We start from the raw sequence: 18805 nt of genomic DNA, 5'->3' as shown, positions 1-18805 counted from the left end.
TTAAAAAAACGTTCACCATGAACTTCTTGATCGTGCATAGATAGCGCTGCCTATTTTTTATTTGGTCTATGGACGTCAAATTATTTTCCACACCAGTTCTTTGTGGCAGACTGAGTGCACCATAAGAAGTGCATCTGCTATTCTCCTATAGGACTTTAAAGATGTCAGGATAAGGACAGTTATGTGTTAGGGACTGGTTCACATCGGTGGCCTTGGATCTTAACCATTGCCTCTCTCTTGCCGATCTTTATTTTATTTTTTATTTTTTATTGAACCTGTATTTAACTAGGCAAGTCAGTTAAGAACAAATTCTTATTTACAATGACTGCCTACCCCGGCCAAACCCGGATGACCCTGGGCCAATTGTGCGCCGCACTATGGGACACCCAATCACGGCCGGATGTAATCATCTGAATCTCTGATAAAGTTTGGCTCGATAGAAGAGTTTAATCATAATCTTCCCACTACTTGACCTAAAAATGACGACCTTTGTAGTTAGTTAATATTGCACAGGGATAGTGTAAGCCCTAGCAGATAACGTATTGTGACATCTTTACTGTCCTATAGGAGAATAGCAGATTATATTTTCTGTTAAGATTCCCTCAGTTTAGGTGGTCTGCCACAGAAAGAGCCAATGGGGAAATAATCTGACGTGTAGGAGAACATTGGCTGTAATGAATGGATTGGCGTTTGTGTGGCACTGGGTTTCTTTGTTTCTACTGTTTATTTCTACAAATCTGTAGCTTTCTTTACAATGAAAATATAGGTCAAGAGATAGAAAAATTATTCCCTATCTAGCACCATTTCAGCTTTTTATGCTACCTACAGTATGTCAGGTTCTTTTTCACTAAAGAGTTGTACCATATTCACTATGGTACACACGGATTTATTCCAGAAGTCTCGAAATGAATGAATGAATGAATGAATGAGTACTGTGCAGTGTGCAGACATGACACAACTTTCATCCTAAGAGATCCTTCTGGACACCATTTTCCATTAGCAAACTTCACATGACCTATACATACACCTCAAAGAAGCTGTCTTTGGAAGATGCCTTTCTATTTTAGCTGTAAATCAAATCAAATCAAATGTATTTATATAGCCCTTCTTACATTAGCTGATATCTCAAAGTGCTGTACAGAAACCCAGCCTAAAACCCCAAACAGCAAGCAATGCAGGTGTAGAAGCACGGTGGCTCGGAAAAACTCCCTAGAAAGGCCAAAACCTAGGAAGAAACCTAGAGAGGAACCAGGCTATGAGGGGTGGCCAGTCCTCTTCTGGCTGTGCCGGGTGGAGATTATAACAGAACATGGCCAAGATGTTCAAATGTTCATAAATGACCAGCATGGTCAAATAATAATAGTCACAGTAGTTGTCGAGGGTGCAGCAAGTCAGCACCTCAGGAGTAAATGTCAGTTGGCTTTTCATAGCCGATCATTAAGAGTATCTCTACCTCTCCTGCTGTCTCTCGAGAGTTGAAAACAGCAGGTCTGGGACAGGTAGCACATCCGGTGAACAGGTCAGGGTTCCATAGCCGCAGGCAGAACAGTTGAAACTGGAGCAGCAGCACGGCCAGGTGGACTGGGGACAGCAAGGAGTCATCATGCCAGGTAGTCATGAGGCATGGTCCTAGAGCTCAGGTGCTCCGAGAGAGAGAAAGAAAGAGAGAAAGAGAGAATTAGAGAGAGCATACTTAAATTCACACAGGACACCGGATAAGACAGGAGAAGTACTCCAGATATAACAAACAGACCCTAGCCCCCCCGACACACAAACTACTGCAGCATAAATACTGGAGGCTGAGACAGGAGGGGTCAGGAGACACTGTGGCCCCATCCGATGATACCCCCGGACAGGGCCAAACAGGAAGGATATAACCCCACCCACTTTGCCAAAGCCCAGCCCCCACACCACTAGAGGGATATCTTCAACCACCAACTTACCATCCTGAGACAAGGCCGAGTATAGCCCACAAAGATCTCCGCCACGGCACAACCCAAGGGGGGGGCGCCAACCCAGACAGGAAGATCACGTCAGTGACTCAACCTACTCAAGTGACACACCCCTCCTAGGGACGGCATTAAAGAGCACCAGTAAGCCAGTGACTCAGCCCCTGTAATAGGGTTAGAGGCAGAGAATCCCAGTGGAGAGAGGGGATCCGGCCAGGCAGAGACAGCAAGGGCGGTTCGTTGCTCCAGAGCCTTTCCGTTCACCTTCACACTCCTGGGCCAGACTACACTCAATCATATGACCCACTGAAGAGATGAGTCTTCAGTAAAGACTTAAAGGTTGAGACCGAGTCTGCGTCTCTCACATGGGTAAGCAGACCATTCCATAAAAATTGAGCTCTATAGGAGAAAGCCCTGCCTCCAGCTGTTTGCTTAGAAATTCTAGGGACAATTAGGAAGCCTGCGTCTTGTGACCGTAGCGTACGTGTAGGTATGTACGGCAGGACCAAATAAGAAAGATAGGTAGGAGCAAGCCCATGTAATGCTTTGTCGGTTAGCAGTAAAACCTTGAAATCAGCCCTTACCTTAACAGGAAGCCAGTGTAGGGAGGCTAGCACTGGAGTAATATGATCACATTTTTGGGTTCTAGTCAGGATTCTAGCAGCCGTATTTAGCACTAACTGAAGTTTATTTAGTGCTTTATCCGGGTAGCCGGAAAGTAGAGCATTCTTAACCCTCTGCTACTCTGATATCAATGTGAAATAATCTACAGTGGATCTACTTTTCTAACCTAACCTAGAAGTAACAAAGCATGGATACATTTTTCTGCATCATTTTTGGACAGAAAGTTTCCGATTTTTGCAATGTTAAGTAGATGGAAAAAAGCTGTCCTTGAAACAGTCTTGATATGTTCGTCAAAAGAGAGATCGGGGTCCAGAGTAACGCCGAGGTCCTTCACAGTTTTATTTGAGACGACATTACAACCATCAAGATTAATTGTCAGATTCAACAGATCTCTTTGTTTCTTGGGACCTAGAACAAGCATCTCTGTTTTGTCCGAGTTTAAAAGTAGAACGTTTGCAGCCATCCACTTCCTTATGTCTGAAACACAGGCTTCTAGCGAGGGCAATTTTGGGGCTTCACCATGTTTCATTGAAATGTACAGCTGTGTGTCATCGGCATAGCAGTGAAAGTTAACATTATGTTTTCAAATAACATCACCAAGAGGTAAAATATATAGTGAAAACAATAGTGGTCCTAAAACGGAACCTTGAGGAACACCGAAATGTACAGTTGATATGTCAGATGACAAACCATTCACAGAGACAAACTGATACCTTTCCGACAGGTAAGATCTAAACCAGGCCAGAACTTGTCCGTGTAGACCAATTTGGGTTTCCAGTCTCTCCAAAAGAATGTGGTGATCGATGGTGTCAAAGGCAGTACTAAGGTCTAGTAGCACGAGGACAGATGCAGAGCCTCGGTCTGACGCCATTAAAAGGTCATTTACCACCTTCACAAGTGCAGTCTCAGTGCTATGATGGGGTCTAAAACCAGACTGAAGCATTTTGTATACATTGTTTGTCTTCAGGAAGGCAGTGAGTTGCTGCGCAACAGCTTTTTCAAAAAATTTTGAGAGGAATGGAAGATTCGATATAGGCCGATAGTTTTTTATATTTTCCGGGTCAAGGTTTGGCTTTTTCAAGAGAGGCTTTATTACTGCCACTTTTAGTGAGTTTGGTACACATCCGGTGGATAGAGAGCTGTTTATTATGTTCAGCATAGGAGGGCAAAGCACAGGAAGCAGCTCTTTCAGTAGTTTAGTAGGAATAGGATCCAGTATGCAGCTTGAAGGTTTAGAGACCATGATTATTTTCATCATTGTGTCAAGAGATATAGTACTAAAACACTTAAGTGTCTCTCCCGATCCCAGGCCCTGGCAGAGCTGTGCAGACTCAGGACAACTGAGCTTTGGAGGAATACACAGATTTAAAGAGGAGTCCGTAATTTGCTTTCTAATGATCATGATCTTTTCCTCAAAGAAGTTCATGAATTTATTACTGCTGAAGTGAAAGCCATCCTCACTTGGGGAATGCTGCTTTTTAGTTAGCTTTGTGACAGTATCAAAAATAAATTTCGGATTGTTCTTATTTTCTTCAATTAAGTTGGAAAAATAGGATGATCGAGCAGCAGTGAGGACTCTTCGATACTGCATGGTACTGTCTTTCCAAGCTAGTCGGAAGACTTCCAGTTTGGTGTGGCACCATTTCCGTTCCAGTTTGCTGGAAGCTTGCTTCAGAGCTCAGGTATTTTCTGTATACCAGGGAGCTAGTTTCTTATGACAAATGTTTTTAGTTTTTAGTGGTGCAACTGCATCTAGGGTATTGCGCAAGGTTAAATTGATTTCCTCAGTTAGGTGGTTAACTGATTTTTGTCCTCTGACGTCCTTGGGTAGGCAGAGGGAGTCTGGAAGGGCATCAAGGAATCTTTGTGTTGTCTGAGAATTTATAGCACAACTTTTGATGCTCCTTGGTTGGGGTCTGAGCAGATTATTTGTTGCGATTGCAAATGTAATAAAATGGTGGTCCGACAGTCCAGGATTATGAGGAAAAACATTAAGATCCACAACATTTATTCCATGGGACAAAACTAGGTCCAGAGTATGACTGTGACAGTGAGTAGGTCCAGAGACATGTTGGACAAAACCCACTGAGTCGATGATGGCTCCGAAAGCCTTTTGGAGTGGGTCTGTGGACTTTTCCATGTGAATATTAAAATCACCAAAAATGTGAATATTATCTGTTATGACTACAAGGTCCGATAGGAATTCAGGGAACTCAGTGAGGAACGCTGTATATGGCCCAGGAGGCCTGTAAACAGTATCTATAAAAAGTGATTGAGTAGGCTGCATAGGTTTCATGACTAGAAGCTCAAAAGACGAAAAAGTCTTTTTTTTTTTGTAAATTGAAATTTGCTATCATAAATGTAAGCAACACCTCCGCCTTTGCGGGATGCACGGGGGATATGGTCACTAGTGTAACCAGGAGGTGAGGCCTCATTTAACACGTAAATTCATCAGGCTTAAACCATGTTTCAGTCAGGCCAATCACATCAAGATTATGATCAGTGATTAGTTCATTGACTATAACTGCCTTTGAAGTGAGGGATCTAAAATTCAGTAGCCCTATTTTGAGATGTGATGTATGACGATCTCTTTCAATAATGGCAGGAATGGAGGAGGTCTTTATCCTAGTGAGATTGCTAAGGCGAACAGCGCCATGTTTAGTTTTGCCCAACCTAGGTCGAGGCACAGACACGGCCTCAATGGGGATAGCTGAGCTGACTACACTGACTGTGCTAGTGGCAGACTCCACTAAGCTGGCAGGCTGGCTAACAGCCTGCTGCCTGGCCTGCACCCTATTTCATTGCGGAGCTAGAGGAGTTAGAGTCCTGTCTATGTTGGTAGATAAGATGAGAGCACCCCTCCAGCTAGGATGGAGTCCGTCACTCCTCAGCAGGCCAGGCTTGGTCCTGTTTGTGGGTGAGTCCCAGAAAGAGGGCCAATTATCTACAAATTCTATATTTTGGGAGGGGCAGAAAACAGTTTTCAACCAGCGATTGAGTTGTGAGACTCTGCTGTAGAGCTCATCACTCCCCCTAACTGGGAGGGGGCCAGAGACAATTGCTCGATGCCGACACATCTTTCTAGCTGATTTACACGCTGAAGCTATGTTGCGCTTGGTGACCTCTGACTGTTTCATCCTAACATCGTTGGTGCCGACGTGGATAACAATATCTCTATACTCTCTACACTCGCCAGTTTTAGCCTTATCCAGCACCATCTTCAGATTAGCCTTAACGTCGGTAGCCCTGCCTCCTGTTAAACAGTGTATGATCACTGGATGATTCGTTTTAAGTCTAATACTGCTGGTAATGGAGTCCCAAATGACTAGGGTTTTCAATTTGTCAGAGCTAATGGTGGGAAGCTTCGGCGTCTCAGACCACGTAACGGGAGGAGTAGAGACAAGAGAAGGCTCGGCCTCAGACTCCGTCTCGCTACTTAATGGGGAAAACTTTCTGTTTCTGTCGGCTGAATGAGCGACACCAGTTGAGCATTCCTACAGCATTTCCCTCCAGAAGCCATGAGAAAGTTGTCCGGCTGCGGGGACCGTGCGAGGGGATTTATACTAAAGTTACTATCTGTATTTACTGGTGGCACAGACGCTGTTTCATCCTTTCCTACACTGAAATTACCCTTGCCTAACGATTGCGTCTGAAGCTGTGCTTGCAGCACAGCCATCCTGTAGTGATGTAATCAATCAAGGGAACATTACTCAACAATGTAGATGTGGGAGGTTAATCATTAACAGCATTATACTCAGTAGTAGTGATAGGCATCAATATGGAAAGGCTATATTGATATCTGTAAAAAAGAAATGATAATGATATCGATATCAAGCATCCAATTGCATTTGAGCCCGGCACATCAAAAAGCTCAGAAGATTGGCCAAGAGTTCGCCACGTAGGCTAACCTTTAATGAAATAAGCCATACTAGCAAGAACAGTGCTGGTTTTCATTTTCTTTGAAGTTATCGCATTATTCCCATGTAAACCTGCAATGAGGCTTTTTTAACAACATTCATAAAATAATTATACTGAATGTTTGTAAAGATGATAAAACTGCACATCTGGTGTAAAACCTTTTACTCTTTTTTTTAAATTTAATTTAGTTGCTTATTGAGATATTACAGCTACAGGAGATGGTGAATGAAGAAAATATTAAAGCCGCTATTCAATCCAATGGTGTTTTTCCGACAATGCGCAATTTAAAGGTAATTTCCGATTTAGCCAACATGTGCAGAATTGACCGTGAATGTGGTCTCTGCAAACACGGGAACATTGGCTTTAAAGGGTTAATTGTCAACAAGGCACGGACGGAGTGAATCATGGCCTGAGTTACACTATAAAAGTATATTGTCTGTCATCCTATTTGGAATTTGGGCCTGCCATCTTGATGTGCATTCTCTAAAGAAGAGAAGGTAAAACTGCTAGGCTAAAGGCAAAGCAATATGACTGAGACTGAGAGAGCACTCAGGCTCTCTTTGCTTGCTGATGGATAACATCAGATACTCAACTTCAGGGTCACAACCTGAGTCACACAGCAGCAGGGAAAAAATATGTGACCCTTTCAGAAAGGCCCCTCTATGTCTACATGTACAGTGCCTTCGGAAAGTATTCTGACCACTTTACTTTTCCCACATTTTGTTACGTTACAGCCTAATTCTAAAATGTATTACATTAAATGTTTTCCTCATCAATCTACACACAATACCCTATAATAACAAAGTGACATAAGTTTTTTTTTTGCCAATTTTTTTAAATTAAATACCTTATTTACATAAGTATTCAAACCCTTTTGTCATTAGAGTCGAAATTGAGCTCTGGCGCATCCTGTTTCCACTGATTATCCTTAAGATGTTTCTACAACTTGATTGGAGTCCACCTGTGGTAAATTCAATTGATTGGACAGGATTTGGAAAGGGACATACCTGCCTATATAAGGTCCCACAGTTGACAGTGCATGCCAGAGCAAAAACCAAGCCATGAGGTCGAAAGAATTGTCTGTAGAGCTCCGAGACAGGATTGTGTCTAGGCACATATCTGTAGAAGGGTACCAAAAAATGTCTGCAGCATTGAAAGTCCCCAAGAACACAGTGGCCACCATCATTCTTAAATGGAAGAAGTTTGAAACCACTAAGACTCTTCCTAGAGCTGGCCGCCCGGCCAAACTGAGCAATCGGGGGAGAAGGGACTTCTTCAGGGAGGTGACACACTGACAGAGATTCAGAGTTCCTCTGTGGAAATGGAAGATCCTTTCAGAAGGACAAACATCTCTGCAGCACTCAACCAATTAGGCCTTTATGGTAGAGTGGCCAGACGGAAGCCACTCCTCAGTAAAAGGCACATGATAGCCCGCTTGGATTTTGACAAAAGGCATCTAAAGGACTCTCAGACCATGAGAAACAAGATTCTCTGGTCTGATGAAACCAAGACTGAACTATTTGTCCTGAATGCCAAGCGTCAGGTCAGGAGGAAACCTGGCACCATCCATACGGTGAAGCATATTAGTGGCAGTATCTGTGGGGATGTTTTTCAGTGGCAGGGACTGGGAGACTAGTCAGGATCGTGGGAAAGATGAACGGAACAAAGTGAAGAGAGATCCTTGATGAAAACCTGCTCCAAAGCACTCAGGACCTCAGACTGTGGTGAAGGGTCACCTTCCAACAGGACATCGATCCTAAGCACACAGCCAAGACAATGCAGGAGTGGCTCTGGGACAAGTCTCTAAATGTCCTTGAGTGGCCCAGCCATAGCCCGGACTTGAACCCGATCAAACATACCTGGAGAGACCTGAAAATAGCTGTGCAGCGACACTCCCCATCCAACCTGACAGAGCTTGAGAGGATCTGCAGAGAAGAATGGGGGAAAACTCCCCAAATACAGGTGTGCCAAGCTTGTAGCGTCATACCCAAGAAGACTTGAGGCTGTAATCGCTGCCAAAGGTGCTTCAACAAAGTACTGAATAAAGGGTCTGAATACTTATGTAAATGACCTATTTCTGTTTTTAATTTGCAAACATTTCTAAAAACCCATATCCGTGATAACATCTGCAGAATATGTGTATGCGAACAATAACATTTTATTTGATTTATTTTATAGGACATGGCAAGCTATAATTCATTTTGTTGTCTGGTTGATTATGTACCTGAGTTTTCATTGTTATTGAAGTGTGTAGATATCTATATGATGTGTACCTCAATACTAGGATAGAAAGAAAATCAAATCATTGAGGATCATTAGGGAGGGTGGGTGGTAGGGTAGGACACATGGGGCTAAACATTTCTTTCCTTTTTTGTGTACTCTGATCTGTGTACTTGGCTCTGATGTCAAGTCAGTATCAACAGTTCAACAACTGGCCACTTGAGGGCGCATTAACCAAGGATGATTTCCTCTGCTTCTGCAAGGTTGACTATTTCAGTTGCAAACAGTGACTTTTGTTCAAAATGCATGAACTGTTTTCTAATTCCTCTGCTCACTTGGTACAGTAGTGTATTTATAGTAGAATTACCTCTTTCCTCACTTACTCCTTGACAGTCCACTCCTATTCAAATATTTGATACATTTCTCCTATTGTCCCAACTATCTAGCCTGGTGGAAGCAGCCCGATCTCTGCTGGTTCCACCAGCCTACGAACAATCCCCATTACATGCCAGCATGGAAATAAGTAATAAAAAACTAACAAATAAATATTACCACAGCTCTGGTAGCCTCTTTTTATTCAACAAAAATCATCAATGAAACAAACAGTGAATTAATTGATGTAAAAACAATAGTCTTCTCCTACACATTAGCATGCCACGTTGTGAGGCACTTGCACATGAACAAGTTTTTTGGGTTGAGTGCAGTTTAAAATAAATGTCACACTTACAGAACAACATATGGGCAGTGTTAGGGAAGCTACTCTGACAATATAATTTATCAAGCTACCAATTACTTCACACTGGAAGAAGTCAAGCTATACTAAATCTACCCTTAAGAAAAATATAGTTTACTTAACTAAAGTCACTTTGAAAAAGTAGTTCTCTACATCCAAATCGTGAAAATTGTGATATGTAAATCTGAAATGTCATTGTCTACAAATTGCAAGAATACATCAATACATGTATTACAGTACGTGCCATATGTTAACAGAATATGTAATTTAGCCTGCTAAACACAAAAACGATGTTTCAAGTGAGAATTAGGCAGGTCTGAGGTCGAAAAAGAAAGGAAATGATTGCCTACCTCACCCATTTTATATTTTCTTTTTGCAAAAAGAGTAGTGTTTAGTACCAGTAGTTAGCTACACCACTACATGGCAAAGAAAGTAACTAACTAAGGACAACACTACCTAGATTTGAATGTAGTTCAACTACCAACAAGCTACTGCATAATTTAGTTAATTTACTAGTCGAACTACATGTAGTTCACTACTACTCAACACTGCTTATTTGTGTTAAAATTAATTTGAACAGTTAAGTGAAATATTTAATGTGTTTAATACATTATACCAAAAGTTCAGTATGTCCTACAGAATATGGAATTCACAGTTGAGATTATGATTTGGCCAATACATTTTGGCCTATACATGTATATTATACCACAAAGAAAAATAACAAAGAAAATCAGTGCACAGATACAACATTAGTGAATAAATACATAGAATACAGAATACCTTGAGGGTAAAATACTACTTTAAATGCTGGAATGGATAGAGGAAAAAATACATGACATTGTATTACAGTACGTGCCAGTACCTACAGTATATCCATAAAAATAGGTTCTTCATCTGCGTCATATCATACTAACTTAATCCTATAATCTACCTTTGTCACTTGGAACAAACATACATACTAACAATAAGAATAACTGTTGGTGAAGGAGAGAACAAGGTATATTTATAGACGGTAAAATTGTCTTCAGATACAGCAGGTTCTTGAAACTGACAAGTGACCCAGTGAGCAAAACTGGTCAGGCATGAGTTATGGTTAAATTTTATGCTGATTGTAAAACGTTTTTTAACTTCTCTTTTTAGTGGACAGAAAAGGACATCTTCTCTTGGTTCTAATTTAGTTATCTGACGTCTCTTCAACCCGTAAAACCAAATTAGAACCCAGAAATTACACTTTTATGCATTTTTCCAGCTGGGGAAAGGGAAATACTTTTGTGATCAAACATCGCTTTCAGTACTTTTGCGCGACAGAAAGTACACATTCATGGGCTCCTTCTTGCCTTTCATGGTGATGGGTCCTCGGTACTCCAAATGAAACTGGGGGTCAGCATTCTCTGCCGACTGCAAACACCTGAAATCAAAGGTATTTCCCACATTTTCACAGAATTCAACAATATGTTGTTTCCAAAGGCTGCTTCAAAAGAAGGTGTTTTTTCCCCTTTAGCCCAACCCCCAAGACACACACATACAGAAAGGTTGAAGGACAAGGTCAGCAACAGTAATATACCATGCCATGCACGATCTTACAAAGAATGGATCAGCACTTCACAGCAATGTCTCATTCATCTAAATAACGGCATATTTATCCTTACCTGTAAGTATATTCTGAAATGTTGATTTTTCCCTTCTCTCCTGTGGTTTCTGTGCGGCTGGTGAGGTTGACAGTATTTCCAAACAGGCAGTAGCGGGGCATCCTTTGACCTATGACCCCAGTTACCACCTCTCCTGTGTGGATCCCAATGGTTATCTAGGGAGAGAAGAGGATTGTCAAGAAAACTGGGTTTCCCATACAGAGTCACGTTTGAGTAAGTAACACTCCTGGACAGCATATGTACATGCCTACCCAATGGAGACCGGGGTTTGATCCCCATTTTCAACCCTACCTGCCTGTGTCCCAGCACTTGCTTTATGTCTGTCTAATAAAGCATGAAACATACTAAAGGTAGAGAGGGATTACACTCTGTTTAAAAACACTTTTATTTAATCCCTAGATTCCCACAATATTGGCACATGCTGAACAGTATGCATGAATCTATTGACTTCATCAAGCTGTTTGGACTTTTCAGTGTCTGATCACCTGCCATGTAATAACCCAGTATATATCAGATAATTCACACAGCATTCCTACCATCGTAACTTCCATATAGCTAACCATTTTGGAACCGACTGTCTATAGTAAATGTACTGTGTACATAACACCCACCATGACGTTTACATCTTTGTAACCAAATGTTAAGCCAACGTTAAACAATAGACAGGGTTGATGATTTGTGTTCAACAAAGACATGGATAAACACCAGAGACAAGATAACTGGTCATTGGTCATGGAATGTTTAACAATGTATCTGCTGCAATGTTGTTGTTTTTAACACCTCTGCAATGTGTCTAAATATGAGCACGGTTGAAACAACTGCGAACAGGTTTTTGGAACATTAGTTTGGAGGTGTTACAAGGTCAAGGTTTCTCAGGATCTCTACAGTTCTTTACAGCTCTATGGGACTCAGGGCTGCATTTGTCCGACCTCCAGGGGGCCCTCAACTGATAAGGTCATTTGCTATCTGGGGGGGGGGGGGACCTCCAGGCGATTCACAACCGACGTGTTCATAGTATTCTGTCTGCAGTGCCCCGTCCTCCTGGGGGCTCACAACCTACGTTTTCAAATACTATCTAGGGGGCCCCAAACCCTGTGTGCCCATTAGGTAATCCGGCCGTGATGAAACTGTGCCAATAGAACTAGGAATTGAGTGTAGCAGTCAAATTGCCAAGGTCTGAGTATGTTAGTATATTTATATGACTGTGCCAGCCCCTTCCACCCCTTATTGCATGAGAATCCATTTCATTTGACAAATAAGAAGTCTTTACACGGTTTAAATGTGGCACTGGCTCTGTGTGCCTAGCTAGATGAGCACATAAAAAGAGAGAACATGATAGATGAAGACTGTTATAACTGTTTGTTTTTGGGGAAATTGCTACGGGCGAGCAGTGTTTTGCAATATGCAATCATTTTTGGACTCTCAATTTCCTGTTTATAGTAGACATACCTTCAATACCTGGTGCCATGATTGGAACTGTTACACTAGCGTAAATACAGGTAATTTGTTTACATATGCCAACATAATGTAATGATGGTATTTGTCATTTAAAACTATGTGTAAGGTGAAAGAAAGGGCACGTAAAATGAATTGAAATATTTAGACTAAATGAAATAACAAATCCATAAACATTCCATTGAATGTAGTAGACCCTCTATTTGTGTCTCTTACAGGTTCAGGACCTTCAGTGCTCAAACAGTGAGAACAGAACACAAGCTGAACACTAAATGTTTAGGATAAAGTGGAATGAGGACCTATTTTTTTTATACCTAGGGAAGTGAGATGATTGGAGGTTGTTTCTACTGCCAAACTGGGATCCTCTCCACCCCATGCCATGTGTCTGATAAACAATGTTTTGCTAGCCAGATGTGATTTTCCAATGCCAAGTCTCCAAGAGTCACTGATACAATAACAAACTCAATCCGCCAGTTAAACAAAAAGTCTGCTGTTTAACATCCAAGTTACAGCTCTTACAATGTCTTATGTGGACAGTGGCTTAAAAAAAAAAGAGTTTATAAATACTTGATGCTAAAAAATACTAGGGGGTAAAGCGACGAAAACAAATCATTCACCCATTTCTGAGACGGGACGATAAAAAAGAGATGATTAAATAAGAGTCAGTACTGTATATCGCTATATTCGTATAATTAATTTGGATGAAATGAATGAAATATGCTTATGATTATAATTTCCTGGGTTTATGATTTGTGATATCAAGTATCTTGCATCATATCCTTACTATTTACTTATCTCACTTTCTTATTAATAGGACTAACAAAACCAAACATAGATATACATCTACAAACTTGCACTTCTCCACATTAAAACTGTAGCCCTGACAACTGTGGCTTGTTTCGGCCTGCTCTAGTGGTTGTTTCACACACTCTCGCGCTAGCCTGCCTAGTCAGTGAGTCAGTTGAATGAGTTGAACTGAAAACTGAAGAGAAAAGCAGCAGATAAACAAATTATTAACGTTATCATCACGGTGAGTGAGTTATAAAGCATAGGATATGAAACACCAAGTTAAGCGGAGTGTAATGATATAATTGTTATTTTTTATAATATTAGTTTAATTAATGTATAAAAGACCATTAGCATAGAAGCTAATGTCAGCTAAATTTAGTGCCAGTCAAGATAGCCTGTCGTAGTCATGGCGACAAGAAATGTTCAAAACCGAGTGTAAACAAAGGGAAACATTGTATTTTACTGTTGTTATGAATATGTTGAGAATTACATGATGAAAATGTTTTTATAAGATAAGATGATATTTAATACCATTTTAAATATATTTTTGTTGTACAGCACAAATATCATACCACCCCAAAAATGCTAACCTCCCCTGTTATTGTAATGGTAAGAGGTTAACATGTTTTGGGGGTGTCACGCCCTGGCCTTAGTATTATTTGTTTTATTTATTATTTTAGTTAGGTCAGGGTGTGAAATGGGGTATGTGTGTATTTTGGGGTATTATATGGTAGAGGGGGTGTTTGTTGTAGTTTATGGTTTTGTGTTGAGTGTATGTGTCTAGCTGTGTCTATGTTGGGTGTAGTTCTAGGAAAGTCTATGGTGGCCGGAATGGGTTCTCAATTAGAGACAGCTGATTTCGGTTGTCTCTAATTGGGAGCCATATTTAAGGCTGCCATAGGCTTTAGCTGTTTGTGGGTCATTGTTTGTGTATATGTATATGTCGACGTAAGTAGTTTGTGTGTGCACTTACGTTTGAAGTTTTCACGATCGTTTGTTGTTTTCGTTAGTGTTGTATAAGTGTGTCGTGTTCATCTTCGTCGTTGTTATTAAAAGAAGATGTATTCAAATCATGTTGCGCCTTGGTCCTCTCGTTCATGTCAACGCGATCGTGACAGGGGGTATAATATTTGTGCATCTGTAACTTTCTCACTCATCATTATTCACGATTCATCCAGGACTATCCGTAGTCATGGTAGCATCCATATTAATGCAAAGTGTTTAGAAACCTATTCTATTCTTATTTACAATAAAAGTGACTCCAAAATGACACTACATTATTTACCATTAATTTCTATGGAGCACAAAACAATCTGAAACACAACCAAAACAAACAGCAAATGCATCCAACAAGTTTGTAGAGTCACAAGCTTGATGTAATCATTGCGTGCTAGGAATATGAGACCAAAAAGAAAACGTGTAACTATTTTAATACACATAAGTGAATTTATCCCAATACTTTGGTCCCCTAAAATGGAGGCAATATGTACAAAAAGTGCAGTAATTTCTAAACGGTTCACCCATTATGGATGAAATTACCCTCACATTAAATCTTACAGTCTGCACTTTAACCCCATAGTCGTTGTATCATTTTAAATCCAAAGCGCTGGAGTACAGAGCCAAAAAAAAAAAAGTCACTGTCCCAATACTTTAGCAGATCACTGTATGTTATTTTCAGAAGTACTGTATACTGGCTCTGGCAGCCAAAACAGCCAAATACTCCATCTGAACAAATTGATTATCAATTGCGATACGGTTCTAGAAACACAAGGCCCTTTACTTTCATATCACATCAAAATAATTTCTCAAATGAAAAATGTACAGTTACTGTACACTGATTTATCACAGGTACAGTCAACAGTATTTGTCAGTGACAACACGTTTCTGGTGGCCTTCTTCCATTACACACAGGTGTTCAGAGCATGCTAGATAGCTAATTAGCACAGGTGGTCCCTCTGTCTTCCGTAAACACGCGCTGTAACATGGAGATGTGGCCGTGTGGGAACACTAGCCCTAGCAAGGTGTGTATCAATTTAACCTTTAGTTTTTTCTCTTATTATCTCTCGCTGATATGAAAGATGAGGTCCTTATGCTTCCAAAACCGTACCGCAAGTGATCCATGTTAATGTTCAGACCGAGCATCTTAACAAAACTCCCCCGTACAGAAGACGCCCTCGTCCAATTACTCTTATGTGTAATGTAATGGAACAGATGAACAACGTGGAACAAGGGGTCATCTAGGATATGTACAAGTAAGTATCCCATTTTAGGTACTACTACTTGGATAGATAGGTTGCAAACAGAGGTAGATACTGCGTACTGTATGTTTGCAAGTCATTACAAGTCATTACTTGGCAGTGACTGTGCCACCCAAAGACACATTGTGTCACACACTGTGAACAGACTGTGTGTGGAGCACCCTTTCTTCTCACAGGCAGTACTCAAATGAGTTGGACTTGTTGCTGTCATGTTGCTGAGTTGTGTCCCGATTCTCCTCCTTTCGACCCGAAGTGTGTACTTGCATTCTCCCAAGATGAGGAGTTGGCAAGTGCACACCATAAGAGAATTGGGATGTGGCCCTCACGTGCTCTCTCAACCACCTATACGCCTATTCCTGTAACTGAGGGCTACAGCAATGTTACAATGAGGGGATTCGATTAAGCTGGCCCGGGTGGGCGGAGATTGCACCAGGAGAAAAGTGATTGTTTTGAAAACCAGGTTGCCTCCCAGGCGGGAGCTGGGTGCCCCGGTCAAAGCCCACTGCGAAGTAGGCTCAAAATAAAGTGACATGTCAAGAATGTGGTGTAATAATTTAGGATTCAGAGTGTTCACAAGCAAAGTGTTGTTTGCTCTTGGTAAAAAAGAAAAAGTACTTGATCTGCCTTCCCAAGTAGAATTATTAAAATTCTAACATACAGTGCTTTCGGAAATTATTCAGACCCCTTGACTGTTTCCACATTTTGTTACGTTACTCCCTTAATCTAAAATTAAATTAAAAAATCCTCAGCAATCTACACACAATATAGGACAAAGCAAAAACAGCTTTTTACACATTTTTACGAACGTTTTCCTTTGAGTTCACTTGTGGTAAATTCAATTTATTGGACATTATTTGGAAAGGCACACACCTGTCTACATTGGGTCCCACAGTTGACAGTGCATGACAGAGCAAAAACCAAGCCATGAGGTTGAAGGAATTGTCAGTAGAGCCACTCCTCAGTAAAAGGCACATGACAGCCCGCTTGGAGTTTGACAAAAGGCACCTAAAGACTCTCAGAACATGAGAAACAAGATTATCTGGTCTGATGAAACTCTTTGGCCTAAATGTCAAGCATCACGTCTGGAGGAAACCTGGCACCATCCCTAAGGTGAAGCATGGTGGTGGCACCATCATACTGTGGGGATGTTTTTCAGCAGCAGGGACTGGGAGTCAGGAACAAGGCAAAGATGAACAGAGCAAAGTACAGAGAGATCTTTGATGAAAACCTGCAGAGAAGAATGGGAAAAACTCCCCAAATACAGGTGTGCCAAGATTGTATCGTCATACCCAAGAAGACTCGAGGCTGTAATCGCTGCCAAAGGTGCTTCAACAAAGTACTGAGCAAAAGGTCTGAATACTTATGTAAATTAGCAAACTTATAAATTACTTATATACTTATAAATTAGCAAACAATTCTAAAAACCTGTTTTTAATCAACTTTAGAATAAGGCTGTAACCTAACAAAATTTGGGAAAAGTCAAGCGGTCTGAATACTTTCCGAAGGCACTGTATACTGAAAAAAAAATCTATTTTTCAGACACCTCAATAGATGTGAACAAATTGGTCCTCCAAAAAATGTCACTCAGTTGAATTTCAAAATCCCCATGTGGCCCTCGATGTCACGATCGTCATGGGAAGAAGTGGACCTAAGCGTTGTGCGTGTTCATTCTATTTATTTATTTAATGAACACCGACAACAACAAAACAAAATATGAACGTGACGTTCTGCAGGGCAAAATAACAACCAATGCAAAAATAAGATCCCACAAGTGAAAGAGGGAAAAAGAACTGCCTAAGTATGATTCCCAATCAGAGACAACGATGGACAGCTGCCTCTGATTGGGAACCACACTCGGTAAAAACCAAAGAAACAGATAACATAGAATGCCCACCCCAAATCACACCCTGATCTAACCAAATACAGAAATAAAACGGCTCTCTGAGGTCAGGGCGTGACACTCGAGCCAAAATTATTGCCCACCCCTCGTCTAGCGCTTTGTTGTTTCTGGACAAGTCTGCTGATATGGCTCAGCCAGCACCAGCATTTCACGTTTGCTGCATTTCTCAATTGATTTTGGTCAAAATGTTGGAAAAAGGAAACATATCCCATCCTCACCTGTACTGGATCTTCATCCACTTTGACCTGTCCAGCAATCTCCATCATGTCCAGGGCCAGGTGGCAGATAGATTGAGCGTGGTGGATACATGGTTCTGGCAGCCCACTGACCGTCATGTACTTATCACCCACTGTCTCCACCTATAGAAAGAGAGACATTTTGGTTACTAGGCAGAACGTTATATCAGAAAATGCTGTGTGATGTAAGTGGTTATATGTGAAAAGGACGTGAAGTCTGTCATTTTTAACACTATTCTTTTTGACACTTTTATATCATGCACTGTTTTCACCTATTGGTAGAGAGAGCTATTTCTGTTACTATGCAGAATTTTATATCACACGATATTGTTTCCCCTTAATGTAAATCCTTATGATGAAAAGGATCTTTGGACTTCAATGGTTCATCAAACTATAAAGTGCCACTTGAGGTCACAAACCATCAAATAAATATCTAACCAATACATTGGGGTATACAGGTAACTGCCAAAATAAAGAAACCACTTGATTAAATGAGTGATAAAGTATATTGAAAGTAGGTGCTTCCACATAGGTGTGGTTCTTGACTTAATTAAGCAATTAAAATATCCCATCATGCTTAGCGTCATGTATACAAATGCCTAGTTGCCTATTACTTTGGCTACCATGCCTAGAAGAAGAGATCTCAATGACTCTGAAAGAGGGGTCTCAAAGGAACTTAGGGGTTTAAAGTGTGTGTGTGTGTGTGTGTGTGTGTGTGTGTAAATCAAATCAAATCAAATGTTATTTGTCACAGATACATGGTTAGCAGATGTTAATGCGAGTGTAGCGAAATGCTTGTTCTTCTAGTTCTGACAATGCAGTAATAACCAATGAGTAATCTAACCTAACAATTTCACAACAGCTACCTTATACACACACAAGTGTAAAGGGATGAAGAATAAGTACATAAAGATATATGAATGAGTGATGGTACAGAACGGCATAGGCAAGATGCAGTAAATGGTATCGAGTACAGTATATATATATGAGATGCGTAATGTAGGGTATGTAAACATTATATTAAGTGGCATTGTTTAAAGTGGCTAGTGATACATGTATTACATAAAGATGGCA

General features: G+C 40.8%; 1 protein-coding gene across 2 annotated transcripts in view; it reads right to left on the bottom strand.

Annotated features, from left to right (window-relative positions):
• Nucleotides 1–9253: 9253 nt before the first annotated feature.
• Nucleotides 9254–18805, bottom strand: part of LOC129855765 (guanylate cyclase soluble subunit beta-1) — a 48675-nt gene continuing 39123 nt past the window's right edge. For both annotated transcript variants that reach the window (XM_055923769.1, XM_055923770.1), the window contains 3 exons: nt 17714–17854; nt 11094–11248; nt 9254–10852 (listed from right to left, as the gene is read on the bottom strand). In XM_055923769.1, coding sequence (XP_055779744.1) covers nt 10720–10852; nt 11094–11248; nt 17714–17854 — 429 coding nt within the window. In that variant the 3' untranslated portion in view covers nt 9254–10719. The remainder of the gene's footprint in view (nt 10853–11093; nt 11249–17713; nt 17855–18805) is intronic.

The sequence above is a fragment of the Salvelinus fontinalis genome, chromosome 5 (assembly GCF_029448725.1).
Source record: "Salvelinus fontinalis isolate EN_2023a chromosome 5, ASM2944872v1, whole genome shotgun sequence".
Classification (NCBI taxonomy): domain Eukaryota; kingdom Metazoa; phylum Chordata; class Actinopteri; order Salmoniformes; family Salmonidae; genus Salvelinus; species Salvelinus fontinalis.
The sequence above is the reverse complement of the archived record's forward strand: the minus strand, read 5'-3'. Positions and strand labels throughout refer to the sequence as shown.